The 23,626-nt window shown below is 46.6% G+C and overlaps 1 protein-coding gene across 1 annotated transcript; it reads left to right on the forward strand.

The window, feature by feature from the left end:
* Window positions 1-44: 44 nt before the first annotated feature.
* Window positions 45-21,020, forward strand: LOC110501485 (ras-related protein Rab-11A). Its single transcript, XM_036961294.1, has 5 exons — window positions 45-275; window positions 2,890-3,085; window positions 8,222-8,415; window positions 8,894-8,974; window positions 14,185-21,020. Exons 1-5 carry the CDS (start codon window positions 236-238, stop codon window positions 14,319-14,321), a joined length of 648 nt encoding a protein of 215 aa, XP_036817189.1. The 5' UTR covers window positions 45-235; the 3' UTR covers window positions 14,322-21,020.
* The last annotated feature ends 2,606 nt before the right edge of the window (window positions 21,021-23,626 follow it).

Consider the following 23,626-nt stretch of genomic DNA (forward strand, 5'->3'; position numbering starts at 1 on the left):
ATGAGAAGTATTATCAATGCAGATGGTTGATCCGGAAGTGGGTATTATATATAGCGGTTGGATGCCCGCTGGTTTTCCTGCTGCTGAGGTTAAATGACAAGGCTGGAACTGCAGTGCATTGCGGGGACGGGCAGGATAAGAAGGTATAATAACCGGATAGGACCGGGGAAGGAAGGAAAGGGACGGTGCCACTTGGATTCACAGACATCGAACCTCGCCTTAATTTAGATTCAGAATGGGGAATAGAGACGACGAGTATGATTACTTGTTTAAAGGTAAATGTGACCTCAATGTACCTGTCCGTAAAAGGTGATGTCATCGTGGTTTTATTATAGGAGTGGTCGCCTGGCTAACCTAGTTAGCTCCTAGCTAACGCTACGCATTTGCAGCCTGATCACTTTAGCCTGATATCCTGTGAATTTAAAAGAGGTCGTTTGGATATAAATATAGTGATTGATTTTGGTTTTGATATTCTCAATAATGCTAACTAATAGCAGTTGATCCTTTGTCTTTGTCTTGATGGCTAGATAGCGCAGGTCTCTGATGGACCGGTGCGGAAAACGTTACCGTCAGGAAATATACAACTAACGTTAGTTAGGTTACTAGTAACAGCCACTTAGTCAACCAGCTAATATGTCAAATGACCACATATCTAACGTTAACTTAGTTAACCAGCTACTGAAACCATGGGTAGTTGCTCCAGCTACATCATGGATTTTATAGCTATCTAACGTTATGTCATTCATTTAAACACGTCTTAAGAGAAGATTACAAATCATATCTACCTAGTTTATGTGCCATATCCTGTTTGTGAAATATAGTGGCTTCAATCTGATGAAATGGGTTATTCCTAGGTCCACTTAACGTTGCTTTCAATTGTATTAGGTTGCACCAAAACTGTCAGTGGAAGGCCAGAAGGTAAATCTAATTTCATTTTAATATGCTGTGCCGGTGGGCAGGGCGGTTGATCATTATAAACAGGGGGACTATTTGACAAAATAACTTAACAATGGTCATTATTAAAGACGTCCCAACCGAGGCTCTGTTGCAGACCCACTTGCTCTCTGCCCTCTGCCCTCTGCTCTCTGCTCAGGGCAGCAGGTCGCCTTGAGGTTAGAGCTTTGGGCCAGTAATCGAATAGCAGATCTGACAAGGTCAAACATCTGTTGCTCCAGGATGCAGAACAATGGGAACCCCTCTTTCTGCCGGTGTCTCGGCGAGTTGGAATATGCAAAAAATTTAAAATATTAATTACACACTTGTAATATAAGCACCCCACATGTGATTGTTATTACCTCGTATTTAACCTTTATTTAACTAGGCAAGTCATTTAAGAACAAAATCTTATTTACAATGGCGGCCTACCCTGGCCAAACCCGGACGACGCTGGACGCTGGGCCAATTGTGCGCCGCCCTGTGGCAGAGGAAGTGGATCTACAACAGACCCATTGTTTGGAAAGTCTGTTTAGTAAAACGTTCCTTTTTAGATTTTTTGTCTCCCCAAATCAACATCATACTGATTTGGCTCCTGCTTGTTAGTTGTTAGCATGTGATGGGAATCTGGTCAAAGCACATTTCACATTCAGATAGACTTTTTCTTTATTGTACAATAAGGGGGTGTATTGTATTGATGTATATGATGTCTATTGTTTTATAGTCCTACTGTAATATCTACAGGATGTGTATAGTCCTACTGTAATATCTACATGATGTGTATATTCCTACTGTAATATCTACAGGATGTGTATAGTCCTACTGTAATATCTACAGGATGTGTATATTCCTACTGTAATATCTACATGATGTGTATATTCCCACTGTAATATCTACATGATGTGTATATTCCTACTGTAATATCTACATGATGTGTATATTCCCACTGTAATATCTACATGATGTGTATATTCCCACTGTAATATCTACATGATGTGTATATTCCCACTGTAAAATCTACATGATGTGTATATTCCTACTGTAATATCTACAGGATGTGTATATTCCTACTGTAATATCTACATGATGTGTATATTCCTACTGTAATATCTACAGGATGTGTATATTCCTACTGTAATATCTGCAGGATGTTGTACATTTGACTGCCTTCTTCAATGTGAGGGGAATCAGGAGATGCATCAAGTTGTTTTGAATTGACTCTAACCCGTCTCTCTCTCTCTGGCCCAGTGGTGTTGATAGGAGACTCTAACCTGTCTCTCTCTCTGGCCCAGTGGTGTTGATAGGAGACTCTAACCTGTCTCTCTCTCTGGCCCAGTGGTGTTGATAGGAGACTCTAACCTGTCTCTCTCTCTGGCCCAGTGGTGTTGATAGGAGACTCTAACCTGTCTCTCTCTCTGGCCCAGTGGTGTTGATAGGAGACTCTAACCTGTCTCTCTCTCTGGCCCAGTGGTGTTGATAGGGGACTCTAACCTGTCTCTCTCTCTGGCCCAGTGGTGTTGATAGGGGACTTTAACCTGTCTCTCTCTCTGGCCCAGTGGTGTTGATAGGAGACTCTAACCCGTCTCTCTCTCTCTGACCCAGTTGTATTGATAGGGGACTCTAACCTGTCTCTCTCTCTGGCCCAGTGGTGTTGATAGGGGACTTTAACCTGTCTCTCTCTCTGGCCCAGTGGTGTTGATAGGGGACTCTAACCTGTCTCTCTCTCTGGCCCAGTGGTGTTGATAGGGGACTCTAACCTGTCTCTCTCTCTGGCCCAGTGGTGTTGATAGGAGACTCTAACCTGTCTCTCTCTCTGGCCCAGTGGTGTTGATAGGGGACTCTAACCTGTCTCTCTCTGGCCCAGTGGTGTTGATAGGAGACTCTAACCTGTCTCTCTCTCTGGCCCAGTGGTGTTGATAGGAGACTCTAACCCATCTCTCTCTCTCTCTGGCCCAGTGGTGTTGATAGGAGACTCTGGAGTGGGGAAGAGTAACCTGTTGTCTCGTTTCACCCGGAATGAGTTTAACCTGGAGAGTAAGAGCACCATCGGGGTGGAGTTTGCCACCCGCAGTATCCAGGTGGATGGGAAGACCGTGAAGGCTCAGATCTGGGACACAGCTGGCCAGGAGAGATACCGGGCTATTACATCAGCGTGAGTACAAACACACACAAACAAACACACTGTTTAGAAAACACTTCTGACACGACTGGACAGGAGCGATACGAGCCATCACCTCAGCATGAGCACTCGGGATTGTGGCCATTTTGGAAACACCCTATTTTTCATGGAAATACAGCCTTCTGAAATGTTGCATATTAAACATATGTATCAAATATCATATGAAAGTATCATGCATAGACCTAATGCATTTAGATGGGGAGTCAGTTCAACACATAGACCTAATGCATTTAGATGGGGAGTCAGTTCAACACATAGACCTAATGCATTTAGATGGGGAGTCAGTTCAACACATGGACCTAATGCATTTAGTTGGGGAGTCAGTTCAACACATAGACCTAATGCATTTAGATGGGGAGTCAGTTCAACACATAGACCTAATGCATTTAGATGGGGAGTCAGTTCAACACATGGACCTAATGCATTTAGATGGGGAGTCAGTTCAACACATAGACCTAATGCATTTAGATGGGGAGTCAGTTCAACACATGGACCTAATGCATTTAGATGGGGAGTCAGTTCAACACATAGACCTAATGCATTTAGATGGGGAGTCAGTTCAACACATAGACCTAATGCATTTAGTTGGGGAGTCAGTTCAACACATAGACCTAATGCATTTAGATGGGGAGTCAGTTCAACACATAGACCTAATGCATTTAGATGGGGAGTCAGTTCAACACATGGACCTAATGCATTTAGATGGAGAGTCAGTTCAACACATGGACCTAATGCATTTAGTTGGGGAGTCAGTTCAACACATAGACCTAATGCATTTAGATGGGGAGTCAGTTCAACACATAGACCTAATGCATTTAGATGGGGAGTCAGTTCAACACATGGACCTAATGCATTTAGATGGGGAGTCAGTTCAACACATAGACCTAATGCATTTAGATGGGGAGTCAGTTCAACACATAGACCTAATGCATTTAGATGGGGAGTCAGTTCAACACATGGACCTAATGCATTTAGATGGGGAGTCAGTTCAACACATGGACCTAATGCATTTAGATGGGGAGTCAGTTCAACACATAGACCTAATGCATTTAGATGGGGAGTCAGTTCAACACATGGACCTAATGCATTTAGATGGGGAGTCAGTTCAACACATAGACCTAATGCATTTAGATGGGGAGTCAGTTCAACACATAGACCTAATGCATTTAGATGGGGAGTCAGTTCAACACATGGACCTAATGCATTTAGTTGGGGAGTCAGTTCAACACATGGACCTAATGCATTTAGATGGGGAGTCAGTTCAACACATAGACCTAATGCATTTAGATGGGGAGTCAGTTCAACACATAGACCTAATGCATTTAGATGGGGAGTCAGTTCAACACATGGACCTAATGCATTTAGTTGGGGAGTCAGTTCAACACATAGACCTAATGCATTTAGTTGGGGAGTCAGTTCAACACATAGACCTAATGCATTTAGATGGGGAGTCAGTTCAACACATGGACCTAATGCATTTAGATGGGGAGTCAGTTCAACACATAGACCTAATGCATTTAGATGGGGAGTCAGTTCAACACATGGACCTAATGCATTTAGATGGGGAGTCAGTTCAACACATGGACCTAATGCATTTAGATGGGGAGTCAGTTCAACACATGGACCTAATGCATTTAGATGGGGAGTCAGTTCAACACATAGACCTAATGCATTTAGTTGGGGAGTCAGTTCAACACATAGACCTAATGCATTTAGTTGGGGAGTCAGTTCAACACAGACCTAATGCATTTAGTTGGGGAGTCAGTTCAACACATAGACCTAATGCATTTAGTTGGGGAGTCAGTTCAACACATGGACCTAATGCATTTAGATGGGGAGTCAGTTCAACACATGGACCTAATGCATTTAGATGGGGAGTCAGTTCAACACATAGACCTAATGCATTTAGTTGGGGAGTCAGTTCAACACATGGACCTAATGCATTTAGATGGGGAGTCAGTTCAACACATAGACCTAATGCATTTAGATGGGGAGTCAGTTCAACACATGGACCTAATGCATTTAGTTGGGGAGTCAGTTCAACACATAGACCTAATGCATTTAGTTGGGGAGTCAGTTCAACACATGGACCTAATGCATTTAGATGGGGAGTCAGTTCAACACATAGACCTAATGCATTTAGTTGGGGAGTCAGTTCAACACATAGACCTAATGCATTTAGTTGGGGAGTCAGTTCAACACATGGACCTAATGCATTTAGATGGGGAGTCAGTTCAACACATAGACCTAATGCATTTAGTTGGGGAGTCAGTTCAACACATGGACCTAATGCATTTAGATGGGGAGTCAGTTCAACACATAGACCTAATGCATTTAGTTGGGGAGTCAGTTCAACACATAGACCTAATGCATTTAGTTGGGGAGTCAGTTCAACACATGGACCTAATGCATTTAGTTGGGGAGTCAGTTCAACACATAGACCTAATGCATTTAGATGGGGAGTCAGTTCAACACATGGACCTAATGCATTTAGTTGGGGAGTCAGTTCAACACATAGACCTAATGCATTTAGTTGGGGAGTCAGTTCAACACATGGACCTAATGCATTTAGATGGGGAGTCAGTTCAACACATAGACCTAATGCATTTAGATGGGGAGTCAGTTCAACACATGGACCTAATGCATTTAGTTGGGGAGTCAGTTCAACACATAGACCTAATGCATTTAGTTGGGGAGTCAGTTCAACACATGGACCTAATGCATTTAGATGGGGAGTCAGTTCAACACATAGACCTAATGCATTTAGTTGGGGAGTCAGTTCAACACATAGACCTAATGCATTTAGTTGGGGAGTCAGTTCAACACATGGACCTAATGCATTTAGATGGGGAGTCAGTTCAACACATAGACCTAATGCATTTAGATGGAGAGTCAGTTCAACACAGACCTAATGCATTTAGATGGAGAGTCAGTTCAACACATGGACCTAATGCATTTAGATGGGGAGTCAGTTCAACACATAGACCTAATGCATTTAGATGGGGAGTCAGTTCAACACATGGACCTAATGCATTTAGTTGGGGAGTCAGTTCAACACATAGACCTAATGCATTTAGTTGGGGAGTCAGTTCAACACATGGACCTAATGCATTTAGATGGGGAGTCAGTTCAACACATAGACCTAATGCATTTAGTTGGGGAGTCAGTTCAACACATAGACCTAATGCATTTAGTTGGGGAGTCAGTTCAACACATGGACCTAATGCATTTAGATGGGGAGTCAGTTCAACACATAGACCTAATGCATTTAGTTGGGGAGTCAGTTCAACACATGGACCTAATGCATTTAGATGGGGAGTCAGTACAACACATAGACCTAATGCATTTAGTTGGGGAGTCAGTTCAACACATAGACCTAATGCATTTAGATGGGGAGTCAGTTCAACACATGGACCTAATGCATTTAGTTGGGGAGTCAGTTCAACACATGGACCTAATGCATTTAGTTGGGGAGTCAGTTCAACACATAGACATAATGCATTTAGTTGGGGAGTCAGTTCAACACAGGCCTAATGCATTTAGATGGGGAGTCAGTTCAACACATGGACCTAATGCATTTAGATGGGGAGTCAGTTCAACACAGACCTAATGCATTTAGATGGGGAGTCAGTTCAACACACAAACCTAATGCATTTAGTTGGGGAGTCAGTTCAACACATGGACCTAATGCATTTAGATGGGGAGTCAGTTCAACACAGACCTAATGCATTTAGTTGGGGAGTCAGTTCAACACATGGACCTAATGCATTTAGTTGGGGAGTCAGTTCAACACATAGACCTAATGCATTTAGTTGGGGAGTCAGTTCAACACATAGACCTAATGCATTTAGATGGGGAGTCAGTCCAACACATGGACCTAATGCATTTAGATGGGGAGTCAGTTCAACACAGACCTAATGCATTTAGTTGGGGAGTCAGTTCAACACATGGACCTAATGCATTTAGTTGGGGAGTCAGTTCAACACAGACCTAATGCATTTACTTGGAGAGTCAGTTCAACACATGGACCTAATGCATTTAGATGGGGAGTCAGTTCAACACATAGACCTACTGCATTTAGATGGGGAGTCAGTTCAACACAGGCCTAATGCATTTAGATGGGGAGTCAGTTCAACACATAGACCTAATGCATTTAGATGGGGAGTCAGTTCAACACACAGACCTAATGCATTTAGTTGGGGAGTCAGTTCAACACATAGACCTAATGCATTTAGTTGGGGAGTCAGTTCAACACAGACCTAATGCATTTAGATGGGGAGTCAGTTCAACACAGACCTAATGCATTTAGTTGGGGAGTCAGTTCAACACATGGACCTAATGCATTTAGTTGGGGAGTCAGTTCAACACATAGACCTAATGCATTTAGTTGGGGAGTCAGTTCAACACATAGACCTAATGCATTTAGATGGGGAGTCAGTTCAACACATGGACCTAATGCATTTAGATGGGGAGTCAGTTCAACACAGACCTAATGCATTTAGTTGGGGAGTCAGTTCAACACATGGACCTAATGCATTTAGTTGGGGAGTCAGTTCAACACAGACCTAATGCATTTACTTGGAGAGTCAGTTCAACACATGGACCTAATGCATTTAGATGGGGAGTCAGTTCAACACACAGACCTAATGCATTTAGTTGGGGAGTCAGTTCAACACATGGACCTAATGCATTTAGATGGGGAGTCAGTTCAACACATAGACCTAATGCATTTAGATGGAGAGTCAGTTCAACACAGACCTAATGCATTTAGATGGAGAGTCAGTTCAACACATGGACCTAATGCATTTAGTTGGGGAGTCAGTTCAACACATGGACCTAATGCATTTAGATGGGGAGTCAGTTCAACACATGGACCTAATGCATTTAGATGGGGAGTCAGTTCAACACATAGACCTAATGCATTTAGATGGAGAGTCAGTTCAACACAGACCTAATGCATTTAGATGGAGAGTCAGTTCAACACATGGACCAATGTATTTAGGCAATTTGAAAGCCTGTTACAAGGTTTACTTTAAGTTTCTAACAACACTATATAGGCCATCTCTGCTTGTCACCTTTGATCCTACCTCTGCTTCCTCTGGTCCATAGGTATTACCGTGGTGCAGTGGGGGCCTTGTTGGTCTATGACATCGCCAAGCACCTGACCTATGAAAACGTGGAGCGTTGGCTGAAGGAGCTGAGAGACCATGCAGACAGCAACATCGTCATTATGCTGGTCGGCAACAAGAGTGACCTGCGCCACCTCAGGGCCGTGCCCACCGACGAGGCACGGACATTTGCAGGTCAGTGTGTGTTTTTTACATTTCATTTTATTTCACCTTTATTTAACCTGGTTCGCCAGTTGAGAACAAGTTCTCATTTACAACTGCGACCCGGCCAAGATTAAGCAAAGCAGTGCGACAAAAACAACAACACAGAGTTACACATGGAGTAAACAAACATACAGTCAATAACAAGATAGAAATTTGTCTATATACAGTGTGTGGCATGGGGCAGGTAATAAGAGTGATCTGCGCCAGCTCAGGGCCGTGCCCACCGACGACGCAGGTCAGTGCAGTACCAACTCACACAGGAAGAGGTCTAGGAGTAGTGGGGTGAACCGTTTCATTATTTTCCTTACCCATGAGTGGCTGTTGGTTTTCATGGTTTTACTTATTCAAATAGGAAGACGTCTCTGTAATGTCATAGAGATTTGCATAATGGTAGAGACCTTAACACAGTGGTGATTAACATGGTTTACTGTTTCCCTCTGTTCCTCAGAGAAGAACGGTTTGTCTTTCCTGGAGACCTCAGCCCTGGACTCTACTAACGTGGAGACATCCTTCCAGACCATTCTGACTGGTGAGGGGCTGTCTCTCTATGCTCTCTACAGCATTGATCTGTATCTGAAGAGAACTCGGATTCATTTGTATGTATGATAAGCTGGAACGATTGATACGGTGTCATGATATAGACTTGTGGTGGTAGAGATTTGTGTGTGTGACAGAGACGAGACCAGTGATTGTGTGTTGGAGTGATCAAATCCACTGGGCCGAGGGATCTACCCGAAGACCTAATCACAGCTGAGACATGACTAGCCTCGATGAGGACTAATGTGTGGGTTCTCCTGACGTCCAGCTCTTCTAACAGGATATGACCACCACAATGCTTTGCAGCTGTGTCCTAATTCTGCTCTAGCCTGGTCCCAGATCTGTTTTATAATGCTGGGTGTAATCATTAGGCACCAAACTGAAGAAGACAACTGACAAACAGGAAGGGACTAGGCTACCTGAACTTGTCCAATAACAAATGCTTGTTTTCCACTGTGTGCCCTAATGAATATGACCTCTGGACCTTTCCTGTTCTGCCCTGTCTTAGCCTTTCCTGTTCTGCCCTCTTACCCTTTCCTGCTCTGCCCTGTCTTACCCTTTCCTGCTCTGCCCTGTCTTACCATTTCCTGTTCTGCCCTGTCTTACTCTTTCCTGCTCTGCCCTGTCTTACCCTTTCCTGCTCTGCCCTGTCTTACCCTTTCCTGTTCTGCCCTGTCTTACCCTTTCCTGTTCTGCCCTGTCTTACCCTTTCCTGTTCTGCCCTGTCTTACCCTTTCCTGTTCTGCCCTGTCTTACCCTTTCCTGTTCTGCCCTGTCTTACCCTTTCCTGCTCTGCCCTGTCTTACCCTTTCCTGCTCTGCCCTGTCTTACCCTTTCCTGCTCTGCCCTGTCTTACCCTGTCCTGCTCTGCCTTACCCTGTCCTGCTCTGCCCTGTCCTACCCAGTCTTGCTCTGCCCTGTCTTACCCAGTCCTGCTCTGCCCTGTCTTACCCTGTCCTGCTCTGCCCTGTCTTACCCTTGCCTGCTCTGCCCTGTCTTACCCTTTCCTGCTCTGCCCTGTCTTACCCTGTCCTGCTCTGCCCTGTCTTACCCTGTCCTGCTCTGCCCTGTCTTACCCAGTCCTGCTCTGCCCTGTCTTACCCTGTCCTGCTCTGCCCTGCCCTGCTCTGCCCTGTCCTACCAGTTCTGCTCTGCCCTGTCTTACCCTTTCCTGCTCTGCCCTGTCTTACCCTTTCCTGCTCTGCCCTATCTTACCATTTCCTGCCTTGCCCTGTCCTACCCTTTCCTGCTCTGCCCTGTCCTACCCTTTCCTGCTCAGCCCTGTCTTACCCTGTCCTGCTCTGCCCTGTCTTACCCTTTCCTGCTCTGCCCTGTCCTACCCAGTCCTGCTCTGCCCTGTCTTACCCTGTCCTGCTCTGCCTTACCCTGTCCTGCTCTGCCCTGTCCTACCCTTTCCTGCTCTGCCCTGTCTTACCCTGCTCTGCCCTGTCTTACCCTGTCCTGCTCTGCCCTGTCCTGCTCTGCCCTGTCTTACCCTGTCCTGCTCTGCCCTGTCTTACCCTGTCCTGCTCTGCCCTGTCTTACCCTGTCCTGCTCTGCCCTGTCTTACCCTGTCCTGCTCTGCCCTGTCCTACCCTGTCCTGCTCTGCCCTGTCTTACCCTTTCCTGCTCTGCCCTGTCTTACCCTTTCCTGCTCTGCCCTGTCTTACCCTGTCCTGCTCTGCCCTGTCCTACCCTGTCCTGCTCTGCCCTGTCTTACCCTTGCCTGCTCTGCCCTGTCTTACCCTTTCCTGCTCTGCCCTGTCTTACCCTTTCCTGCTCTGCCCTATCTTACCATTTCCTGCCTTGCCCTGTCCTACCCTTTCCTGCTCTGCCCTGTCCTACCCTTTCCTGCTCAGCCCTGTCTTACCCTGTCCTGCTCTGCCCTGTCTTACCCTTTCCTGCTCTGCCCTGTCCTACCCAGTCCTGCTCTGCCCTGTCTTACCCTGTCCTGCTCTGCCTTACCCTGTCCTGCTCTGCCCTGTCCTACCCTTTCCTGCTCTGCCCTGTCTTACCCTGCTCTGCCCTGTCTTACCCTGTCCTGCTCTGCCCTGTCCTGCTCTGCCCTGTCTTACCCTGTCCTGCTCTGCCCTGTCTTACCCTGTCCTGCTCTGCCCTGTCTTACCCTGTCCTGCTCTGCCCTGTCCTACCCTGTCCTGCTCTGCCCTGTCTTACCCTTTCCTGCTCTGCCCTGTCTTACCCTTTCCTGCTCTGCCCTGTCTTACCCTGTCCTGCTCTGCCCTGTCCTACCCTGTCCTGCTCTGCCCTGTCTTACCCTGTCCTGCTCTGCCCTGTCTTACCCAGTCCTGCTCTGCCCTGTCTTACCCTGTCCTGCTCTGCCCTGCCCTGCTCTGCCCTGTCCTACCAGTTCTGCTCTGCCCTGTCTTACCCTTTCCTGCTCTGCCCTGTCTTACCCTTTCCTGCTCTGCCCTATCTTACCATTTCCTGCCTTGCCCTGTCCTACCCTTTCCTGCTCTGCCCTGTCCTACCCTTTCCTGCTCAGCCCTGTCTTACCCTGTCCTGCTCTGCCCTGTCTTACCCTTTCCTGCTCTGCCCTGTCCTACCCAGTCCTGCTCTGCCCTGTCTTACCCTGTCCTGCTCTGCCTTACCCTGTCCTGCTCTGCCCTGTCCTACCCTTTCCTGCTCTGCCCTGTCTTACCCTGCTCTGCCCTGTCTTACCCTGTCCTGCTCTGCCCTGTCCTGCTCTGCCCTGTCTTACCCTGTCCTGCTCTGCCCTGTCTTACCCTGTCCTGCTCTGCCCTGTCTTACCCTGTCCTGCTCTGCCCTGTCTTACCCTGTCCTGCTCTGCCCTGTCCTACCCTGTCCTGCTCTGCCCTGTCTTACCCTTTCCTGCTCTGCCCTGTCTTACCCTTTCCTGCTCTGCCCTGTCTTACCCTGTCCTGCTCTGCCCTGTCCTACCCTGTCCTGCTCTGCCCTGTCTTACCCTTGCCTGCTCTGCCCTGTCTTACCCTTTCCTGCTCTGCCCTGTCTTACCCTTTCCTGCTCTGCCCTATCTTACCATTTCCTGCCTTGCCCTGTCCTACCCTTTCCTGCTCTGCCCTGTCCTACCCTTTCCTGCTCAGCCCTGTCTTACCCTGTCCTGCTCTGCCCTGTCTTACCCTTTCCTGCTCTGCCCTGTCCTACCCAGTCCTGCTCTGCCCTGTCTTACCCTGTCCTGCTCTGCCTTACCCTGTCCTGCTCTGCCCTGTCCTACCCTTTCCTGCTCTGCCCTGTCTTACCCTGCTCTGCCCTGTCTTACCCTGTCCTGCTCTGCCCTGTCCTGCTCTGCCCTGTCTTACCCTGTCCTGCTCTGCCCTGTCTTACCCTGTCCTGCTCTGCCCTGTCTTACCCTGTCCTGCTCTGCCCTGTCTTACCCTGTCCTGCTCTGCCCTGTCCTACCCTGTCCTGCTCTGCCCTGTCTTACCCTTTCCTGCTCTGCCCTGTCTTACCCTTTCCTGCTCTGCCCTGTCTTACCCTGTCCTGCTCTGCCCTGTCCTACCCTGTCCTGCTCTGCCCTGTCTTACCCTTGCCTGCTCTGCCCTGTCTTACCCTTTCCTGCTCTGCCCTGTCTTACCCTTTCTTGCTCTGCCCTGTCTTACCCTGTCCTGCTCTGCCCTGTCTTACCCTGTCCTGCCATGCTCTGCCCTGTCCTACCCTGTCCTGCTCTGCCCTGTCTTACCCTTGCCTGCTCTGCCCTGTCTTACCCTTTCCTGCTCTGCCCTGTCTTACCCTTTCTTGCTCTGCCCTGTCTTACCCTGTCCTGCTCTGCCCTGTCTTACCCTGTCCTGCCCTGCTCTGCCCTGTCCTACCCTGTCCTGCTCTGCCCTGTCTTACCCTTGCCTGCTCTGCCCTGTCTTACCCTTTCCTGCTCTGCCCTGTCTTACCCTTTCTTGCTCTGCCCTGTCTTACCCTTTCCTGCTCTGCCCTGTCTTACCCTTTCCTGCTCTGCCCTGTCTTACCCTTTCTTGCTCTGCCCTGTCTTACCATTTCCTGCTCTGCCCTGTCTTACCCTTTCCTGCTCTGCCCTGTCTTACCCTGTCCTGCCCTGCTCTGCCCTGTCCTACCCTGTCCTGCTCTGCCCTGTCTTACCCTTTCCTGCTCTGCCCTGTCTTACCCTTTCCTGCTCTGCCCTGTCTTACCCTTTCCTGCTCTGCCCTGTCTTACCCTTTCCTGCTCTGCCCTGTCTTACCCTTTCCTGCTCTGCCCTGTCCTACCCTTTCCTGCTCTGCCCTGTCTTACCCTTTCCTGCTCTGCCCTGTCTTACCCTTTCCTGCTCTGCCCTGTCTTACCCTTTCTTGCTCTGCCCTGTCTTACCCTTTCCTGCTCTGCCCTGTCTTACCCTTTCCTGCTCTGCCCTGTCTTACCCTTTCTTGCTCTGCCCTGTCTTACCCTTTCCTGCTCTGCCCTGTCTTACCCTGTCCTGCTCTGCCCTGTCTTACCCTGTCCTGCCCTGCTCTGCCCTGTCCTACCCTGTCCTGCTCTGCCCTGTCTTACCCTTTCCTGCTCTGCCCTGTCTTACCCTTTCCTGCTCTGCCCAGTCCTGTTCTGCACTACCATGTCAAACCAATGTTTTAAAGGGAGTGCTAGCTGGTGATTGTGTTAGATAGCTCCTGTTTAAGCTGTGAGTAAAGTACTTTAGCAACATGCTACTTAAAGACCATTAGAAACTGGGTGGTTCCAGCCCTGAATGCTGATTGGCTGACAGCCGTGGTATATCAGACCGTATACCACAGGTATGACAAAACATGTAATTTCCTGCTCCAGTTTAAAATAGCAATAAGGCACCTCAGGGGTTTGTGGTATACGGCCAATATACTCTGTGATGTGTCGTGACTAAGAACAGCCCTTAGCCGTGGTATATTGGCCATATACCACACCTCCTTGGTCCTTATTGATAAAGCCTAACACTCACCTACACCGAGGGTACTTAACACTAGCTGTGAACAACTTTTGGAACTAGGCTTGTTCTCAACTATATATCCCCATCTCCTCACCACCTCCTCAAAATGCAGAGGGGAGTCACCTTCTCCTCCAATGGGTTGTGGGAAAGCAGTGTGGAGATGGGACGGGAGGAATTGAGGAAAGATGAATTGAGACAGAGCCCTAGTGTTCTGTCTTTCTGTGTGAGTGATGTTAATGCCCTGTCTCTCTCTTCTCCCCCTTGCTCACTCCCCCCCCCCCCCCCCCCCCCCCCCGCTGCAGAAATCTATCGCATCGTGTCTCAGAAACAGATGTCGGACCGACGAGACAACGACATGTCGCCTAGCAACAACGTGGTCAACATCCAGGTGCAGCCGACGGAGAACAAACCAAAGATGCAGTGTTGTCAGAGCATCTAACAGCCTCACCAGTAGCACCTGATCCCCTCCCCTAAAAGACTGCTTGGTCCTGTCTGACTGAGACACAGCTGCATGGCCAGGCTCTAGACTGAGACACAGCTGCGTGACCAGGCTCTAGACTGAGACACAGCTGCGTGGCCAGGCTCTAGACTGAGACACAGCTGCGTGGCCAGGCTCTAGACTGAGACACAGCTGCGTGGCCAGGCTCTAGACTGAGACACAGCTGCATGGCCAGGCTCTAGACTGAGACACAGCTGCATGGCCAGGCTCTAGACTGAGACACAGCTGCATGGCCAGGCTCTAAACTGAGACACAGCTGCATGGCCAGGCTCTAGACTGAGACACAGCTGCATGGCCAGGCTCTAGACTGAGACACAGCTGCATGGCCAGGCTCTAGACTGAGACACAGCTGCATGGCCAGGCTCTAGACTGAGACACAGCTGCATGGCCAGGCTCTAGACTCTATGCTTCCATGTAGAGGGTGAGGCTGTGTCCAGATTCTCCACCCTTCCTCCCAAAGTGTGGCATACTCCATGTCATGGATTTAAAGGCATTAGATTGTAATCATTGGCTGAAGAGAGTTTATTTTCATCATTGTTAAATGTATGATGGGAAATGTTCAAGTGAACACTTTGAGAAAAGGGTGGATCATTAGGGTGCAGCTGTGAGCCCGCTGGTTCCTTAAGGATCCCCAGTCAGGATTATACAGCTGTGAGCCCGCTGGTTCCTTAAGGATCCCCAGTCAGGACTATACAGCTGTGAGCCCACTGGTTCCTTAAGGATCCCCAGTCAGGACTATACAGCTGTGTCTGAGCATGTTGGTTCCTTAAGGATCCCCAGTCAGGACTATACAGCTGTGATCCCGTTGGTTCCTTAAGGATCCCCAGTCAGGACTATACAGCTGTGTCTGAGCATGTTGGTTCCTTCAGGATCCCCAGTCAGGACTATACAGCTGTGTCTGAGCCCGCTGGTTCCTTAAGGATCCCCAGTCAGGACTATACAGCTGTGAGCCCACTGGTTCCTTAAGGATCCCCAGTCAGGACTATACAGCTGTGTCTGAGCATGTTGGTTCCTTAAGGATCCCCAGTCAGGACTATACAGCTGTGATCCCGTTGGTTCCTTAAGGATCCCCAGTCAGGACTATACAGCTGTGTCTGAGCATGTTGGTTCCTTCAGGATCCCCAGTCAGGACTATACAGCTGTGTCTGAGCCCGTTGGTTCCTTAAGGATCCCCAGTCAGGACTATACAGCTGTGTCTGAGCCCGTTGGTTCCTTAAGGATCCCCAGTCAGGACTATACAGCTGTGTCTGAACCCGTTGGTTCCTTAAGGATCCCCAGTCAGGATTATACAGCTGTGTCTGAGCCCGTTGGTTCCTTAAGGATCCCAGTCAGGACTATACAGCTGTGTCTGATCCCGTTGGTTCCTTAAGGATCCCCAGTCAGGACTATACAGCTGTGTCTGAGCCTGTTGGTTCCTTAAGGATCCCCAGTCAGGACTATACAGCTGTGATCCCGTTGGTTCCTTAAGGATCCCCAGTCAGGACTATACAGCTGTGTCTGAGCATGTGTTGGTTCCTTCAGGATCCCCAGTCAGGACTATACAGCTGTGTCTGAGCCCGTTGGTTCCTTAAGGATCCCCAGTCAGGACTATACAGCTGTCTGATCTCGTTGGTTCCTTAAAGATCCCCAGTCAGGACTATACAGCTGTGTCTGAGCATGTTGGTTCCTTAAGAATCCCCAGTCAGGACTATACAGCTGTGTCTGAGCCCGTTGGTTCCTTAAGGAACCCCAGTCCGGACTATACAGCTGTGTCTGATCCCGTTGGTTCCTTAAGGATCCCCAGTCAGGACTGTACAGCTGTGTCTGATCCCGTTGGTTCCTTAAGGATCCCCAGTCGGGACTATACAGCTGTGTCTGATCCCTTTGGTTCCTTAAGGATCCCCAGTCAGGACTATACAGCTGTGTCTGATCCCGTTGGTTCCTTAAGGATCCCCAGTCAGGACTGTACAGCTGTGTCTGATCCCGTTGGTTCCTTAAGGATCCCCAGTCGGGACTATACAGCTGTGTCTGAGCCCGTTGGTTCCTTAGGGATCCCCAGTCAGGACTATACAGCTGTGTCTGAGCCCGTTGGTTCCTTAAGGATCCCCAGTCAGGACTATACAGCTGTGATCCCGTTGGTTCCTTAAGGAACCCTTCAGGATTATACAGCTGTGATCCCGTTGGTTCCTTAAGGATCCCCAGTCAGGATTATACAGCTGTGATCCCGTTGGTTCCTTAAGGATCCCCAGTCAGGACTATACAGCTGTGTCTGAGCCGGTTGGTTCCTTAAGGAACCCCAGTCAGGATTATACAGCTGTCTGAGCCCGTTGGTTCCTTAAGGAACCCCAGTCAGGACTATACAGCTGTGTCTGAGCCCGTTGGTTCCTTAAGGAACCCCAGCTTTTTATTTTTGCCGTCTTTTATATTATTATATAGCTGTTTTAATAACCAGACAGACGCTGGAAGAATCTGCACAGAAATGTATTCATATATGATGGAATAGTTTTATTGGTGATAACGCAGACCTGCCAACATACATTGTACCTACCATAGGCTTCTATTTGGCACATTGTGGTTTTTGACTCAACCGGCTAAAGTTGGAGCTGAGCCAATCAGAGGACTTGGCTGAGGAGAAAACATCTCCAGCTCTCCTCCCCCCCTGTGTTCATAGTAATGTTTTCCTCACTCCATCTTGATAGCAGCTCTTCACTCTGTCTGTTCATACCACTGATGCGTGAGCGGGAAAATGGAGAACCAACTGTTTGGCAAATACATTTTCCATAATTGTAAGTGTTAGTCAAGCACATAACCACTATTTAGCAGTTAGCTCCTTAGCTAAGGCGTCATTACGACTAAGGTAGTTAGCTACAGTGTTTAGTCAACTAAGCGAGAACAATTTCTCTGCAATGGTAGTAGGCACAAGCACATTGACGAGCAACATGTGCTGTGTTGCAGTAGTTCAATGTTACTGAGTGTTATGCTAGTTCAGCGCTGCGCTAGTTCAGCGCTGCGCTAGTTCAGTGTGCGTCACTGTGAGGATGGAAACAGACATGGCAGAGAGCTGTTCTGCTAATACTGTCCTTCATTGAAAGTTATGTTAAAGTGTTAAAGATTAGCAGGCCTATGTTATTGAATCATTTGTGGATCTGTCCTCTTCAAATACCTGGTGGATGAGGTCAGGGCCGGTGGATGAGGTCAGGGCCGGTGGATGAGGTCCGGGCCGGTGGATGAGGTCAGGGATAGAGATCTGGAACCAGCTCCTATAAGCCTAGCTCAATTTTTGTCATATTCCATATATCCTACAGTCAACTAGACTGCTACATTGCATCCATTAATTTAATTATTTAGAATTTTCTCCTCAAACAAGTTTAAGAAGAAGCTAGTTTGCATTTTCACTAGACGATCCACCTTCATTACCCCTCAATTTAACCTAGAAAAAAAACACCTCAATTTAATTTAGCATCAAACACAATACTTCTATGTTTACTACAATGTTTGATTTAATTTATAGCTCTAGCCTGAGGGGAAAGTCGACTGACCCAATCTGGGCCTTCTCCTACACAACCTTAGTCCTACATCCGCACCACCTTGGCAGAAAATCCCAGGGAGAGCCCTGATTGTACATCTGACCGTATTTCTAGTTTGCTACTGAAGACCAGCCAATTACCAAGTACCCATAGCAGTCTATAGACTACCATGCCTACTGAGGCAGTCTTCTACCAACATCATTTGGATAAAAAAGGTTCCTATGACTTGACCAGTGTGGGTGTCGTTGCACTGAATTGGTACTCTTAAAACTTATTCAAGGATAATGTGAGGATTGTTTTTGTTCATTTGAAAATGAACCTGGTTAAAGGAGTGCACTGTGAAGGGAATAGGGGGCCATGTGGGACTCGGGCAGTGGGGAGCCTGGTACTGCTACTGTATAGATGATGGCTTCTTTCTTGTTGTAATGCTAATGATAGGCTAGGGATCAGTGGTAGTAATGCTGTAATGATAATGATAGGCTAGGGATCAGTGGTAGTAATGCTAATGATGATAGGCTAGGGATCAGTAGTAGTGATGCTAATGATAGGCTAGGGATCAGTGGTAGTAATGCTAATGATAGGCTAGGGATCAGTGGTAGTAATGCAGTAATGCTAATGATAGGCTAGGGATCAGTGGTAGTAATGCTAATGATAGGCTAGGGATCAGTGGTAGTAATGCAGTAATGCTAATGATAGGCTAGGGATCAGTGGTAGTAATGCTGTAATGCTAATGATAGGCTATGGATCAGTGGTAGTAATGATGTAATGCTAATGATAGGCCAGGGATCAGTGGTAGTAATGCTGTAATGCTAATGATAGGCTAGGGATCAGTGGTAGTAATGCTGTAATGCTAATGATAGGCCAGGGATCAGTGGTAGTAATGCTGTAATGCTAATGATAGGCCAGGGATCAGTGGTAGTAATGCTGTAATGCTAATGATAGGCTAGGGATCAGTGGTAGTAATGCTGTAATGCTAATGATAGGCCAGGGATCAGTGGTAGTAATGCTGTAATGCTAATGATAGGCCAGGGATCAGTGGTAGTAATGCTATAATGCTAATGATAGGCCAGGGATCAGTGCTCCTTCTGAGCTTCCTGCCTTCAATTCGTCTATTTATTCACAATTGAAGGGGTTGCAAAATGTCCCTACATTTTCCAGAAATCCCTGGGAGCCAGGTGGAGCTTGTTGTCATGGTGAAGGATGGTAGCATAAAGTCTAGTGATGCCACTGCTCATGAGTCCGGATTCCCAGCTCTGTTTGTGTGGTCTTGCCAACTCTGTCATTATCATAAGACGGGGTTATTACCCTACGACGTCCGGACTACTGCTGCTTTTCTGTTCTACCTGTTTGGCGGAATGAATACACCCTTGGTGTCCCAGGTCGAAATGAGTCCCTAACTAGAGGGGAAGAATGATACATAGCAGTTCAACTGGCTTTGAGGTCCAGATTTCAATTTGAGGGACATGGGCGTTATGACAAAACGGCACAAACAGATCTGGGATTCAGCCTAACCATGGTTTACCTTGGTGTCAATGGGAACAAGTAATCGCACATACATAACCACTATCTGGAGAGACCAGACTACAGTTAGACTGCCTAACAGACTGTCTTATAAGACTGATTCATTCATACATTTCTGCTTTTGTTTTGTTTTTAAACATGCTCTATGCCAGGATTAGGATCAGTTCCAGTCAATTCAGGAAGTACACTGAAATTCCAATTATCTTCAACGAGGAACATTTGGAATTGGAATTTGGTTTTACTTTCTGAATTAAAATGGAAATGGCCCAACGCTGATGGTAACCCTGAGACGTGGCTGTAGGCTCCTTTTATGTTGCAAGTTGTGAGTGAGTAGTGTTTCAGTGCCTTTATGGTAGAATGTCATGTTGGTTGGGAGTTTTCAGAAACCACCTCCCCTTCTCTTCAAGCCTGGCCGGCTCACCTAGCTAGCTCTCTGGATTAGTGGACCCAAGGATCTAAACAGGATCCTTGGGATGTCCAACTCTGTCAGCCCTTTGAAGGGGACGTTTCAAACAGTTAAGGATAAGGGTTAACTGTTAGTGGACAGGACTGGTTCCTGGCCAAGTTGATCAGGCTGGTTGGCAGGTTCCCTCCAAGTGACTCAACACACCACAGTCTGCAGACTTAGATCAGCTGCAGGTGTGGATAAGAGGGAGCCACTGTCTATTTACTTAATAAAGCCTAGTATCCCACTTCACATAAAGTGTGTCTCATTGCCCCCTATCAAACACCCCCTATCAAATTGAGAGCACTACAAATAAGTCTCTGCTACTTCCATGAATTAAAAGGGATTCTTCTGGATGTTGGCAACAAGGCCCTTTAACTACTGACCCAGAGTCAGATGAAGCCCTTTAACTACTGACCCAGAGTCAGATGAAGCCCTTTTATCTACTGACCCAGAGTCAGATGAGGCCCTTTAACTACTGACCCAGAGTCAGATGAAGCCCTTTTATCTACTAACCCAGAGTCAGATGAAGCCCTTTTATCTACTAACCCAGAGTCAGATGAGGCCCTTTATCTACTGACCCAGAGATGAACTCGTGGATAAACATTTTATGTCTCTGTGTCCAGTATGACGGAAGTTAGCCAATGCGAAGTCGCGTTAGTGCAATGACTGGAAGTCCACAGGAACAACTAGCATGCTAGCCCTACTGAACACAGCCCTGCTGAACACAGCCCTGCTTTAGGTTGTAGTCCCTGGGTGCATCCCAAATGGCACCCTATTCCTTATATGGAGCACTACTTTGGACCTGGGCCCGTAGGGGAATAGAGTGACACTGGGCCCGTAGGGGAATAGAGTGACCCTGGGCCCATAGTAGTGCACTATATAGAGAAAGGATGACCCAGTCTGTGTCTGTCAGGCTTGCAGTGCCAATGAGGAGGTTACAGAGGTCATCATCTCCAATTAGCCTTGTCTGCTCTGTCTGTATCCCCTTACTATTACTGTTATGTAATTAGTTACGTCAACGATCACTTTATGCCTCGGCTCCACTGTTTTATTTTTCATTCGCGCTGTACTGTGATTTGTATTTTTTTAATAATTAAACTGTTATCTCTGTCCACTACTTACAATTGAAAAGTGCAAATAAATACAATTAACTATTACAACTGAGGTAATGTCTGTGTGTGTGTGTGTGGGGGGGGGGGGGACTCTGTCTAAGCATGTCTTGTATGGTTTCAGGAACTCTGTCTAAGCATGTCTTGTATGGTTTCAGGAACTCTGTCTAAGCATGTCTTGTATGGTTTCAAAGGACATACAAAGGTCCTCCACAGAAGCTGCTCTTCCATAGGTATAATTGTGTAGACCTAATTCAGATAATGCACGTCATAAGACTACCAGCGCTTCAAGCCTCCTCCTCCTACCCTCTCTCCCCACCTGCAAGATTTCAGTTTGATCTCATGCCCTACACTTCTGTCCATCACACATGTAAACGACTCACTGAGCAATAGCTTGCCCTCTCGATGTAAATGACTCACTGAGCAATAGCTTGCCCGCTCCATGTAAACGACTCACTGAGCAATAGGTTGCCCGCTCCATGTAAACGACTCACTGAGCAATAGCTTGCCCGCTCCATGTAAACGACTCACTGAGCAATAGCTTGCCCGCTCCATGTAAACGACTCACTGAGCAATAGCTTGCCCGCTCCATGTAAACGACTCACTGAGCAATAGCTTGCCCGCTCCATGTAAACGACTCACTGAGCAATAGCTTGCCCGCTCCATGTAAACGACTCACTGAGCAATAGCTTGCCCGCTCCATGTAAACGACTCACTGAGCAATAGCTTGCCCCCTCCATGTAAACGACTCACTGAGCAATAGCTTGCCCTCTCCATGTAAACGACTCACTGAGCAATAGCTTGCCCGCTCCATGTAAACGACTCACTGAGCAATAGCTTGCCCTCTCCATGTAAACGATTCACTGAGCAATAGCTTGCCCCCGCTCTATAGGAAGCTCCTCTGATTGGTGAAGTAATTTCATGTCGAGCTAAAAGTTAAAAAAAAAAAATATTTCAGAGGTTTAAAAAGGAACATAAAGGAACAATATAAACTGGTGCCATTTTGGTTGGAACCTGTTCAGAACTTTATTTTGCTGGTCGGAACAGTGGAACAGAACAAAGAAAATAATGGTTCTGTTCAGAATGAAACAATTGTAAAATAATTTAGGTTTCAACCCCTGGTCATAATATAATCAACCTTCAACACACTGGCTGGAGATAATGATATACCCTAGCCCTATATAATATACAGTATCCCATAGTGCACTAGGATGTAGCCCTATATAATATACAGTATCCCATAGTGCACTAGGATGTAGCCCTATATAATATACAGTATCCCATAGTACACTAGGATGTAGCCCTATATAATATACAGTATCCCATAGTGCACTAGGATGTAGCCCTATATAATATACAGTATCCCATAGTGCACTAGGATGTAGCCCTATATAATATACAGTATCCCATAGTGCACTAGGATGTAGCCCTATATAATATACAGTATCCCATAGTGCACTAGGATGTAGCCCTATATAATATACAGTATACCATAGTGCACTAGGATGTAGCCCTATATAATATACAGTATCCCATAGTACACTAGGATGTAGCCCTATACAATACACAGTATCCCATAGTGCACTAGGATGTAGCCCTATATAATATACAGTATCCCATAATACACTAGGATGTAGCCCTATATAATATACAGTATCCCATAGTGCACTAGGATGTAGTCCTATATAATATACAGTATCCCATAGTACACTAGGTTGTAGTCCTATAACATATACAGTATCCCATAGTGCACTAGGATGTAGCCCTATATAATATACAGTATCCCATAGTACACTAGGATGTAGCCCTATATAATATACAGTATCCCATAGTACACTAGGATGTAGCCCTAATATAATATACAGAATCCCATAGTGCACTAGGATGTAGCCCTATATAATATACAGTATCCCATAGTGTACTAGGATGTAGCCCTATATAATATACAGTATCCCATAGTGCACTAGAATGTAGCCCTATATAATATACAGTATCCCATAGTGCACTAGGATGGAGTCCTATATAATATACCGTATCCCATAGTGCACTAGAATGTAGCCCTATATAATATAATATACAATATCCCATAGTGCACTAGGATGTAGCCCTATATAATATACAGTATCCCATAGTGCACTAGGATGTAGCCCTATATAATATACAGTATCCCATAGTGCACTAGGATGTAGCCCTATATAATATAATATACAGTATTATATACTACACTAGGATGTAGTCCTATATAATATACAGTATCCCATAGTGCACTAGGCTTCTACACCTGCATTTCTTGCTGTTTGGGGTTTTAGGCTGGATTTCTGTACAGCACTTTGAGATATCAGCTGATGTATGAAGGGCTATATAAATACATTTGAATGAAGACCTATATAATATAATATACAGAATCCCATAGTGCACTAGGATGTAGTCCTATAACATATACAGTATCCCATAGTGCACTAGGATGTAGCCCTATATAATATACAGTATCCCATAGTGCACTAGGATGTAGCCCTATATAATATACAGTATCCCATAGTGCACTAGGATGTAGTCCTATAACATATACAGTATCCCATAGTGCACTAGGATGTAGTCCTATATAATATACAGTATCCCATAGTGCACTAGGATGTAGCCCGATATAATATAATATACAGT

Source organism: Oncorhynchus mykiss, chromosome 2 (assembly GCF_013265735.2).
Source record: "Oncorhynchus mykiss isolate Arlee chromosome 2, USDA_OmykA_1.1, whole genome shotgun sequence".
Lineage (NCBI taxonomy): Eukaryota > Metazoa > Chordata > Actinopteri > Salmoniformes > Salmonidae > Oncorhynchus > Oncorhynchus mykiss.

What these genes read in the sequence shown, in the direction of transcription:
- LOC110501485 (XM_036961294.1), top strand. Translation starts at nt 236, where the DNA reads ATGGGGAATAGAGACGACGAGTATGATTACTTGTTTAAAG. An exon ending in GTATGATTACTTGTTTAAAG is followed by an intron (nt 276 to 2,889) that starts GTAAATGTGACC and finishes TCTCTGGCCCAG; the next exon opens with TGGTGTTGATAGGAGACTCT. An exon ending in TACCGGGCTATTACATCAGC is followed by an intron (nt 3,086 to 8,221) that starts GTGAGTACAAAC and finishes TCTGGTCCATAG; the next exon opens with GTATTACCGTGGTGCAGTGG.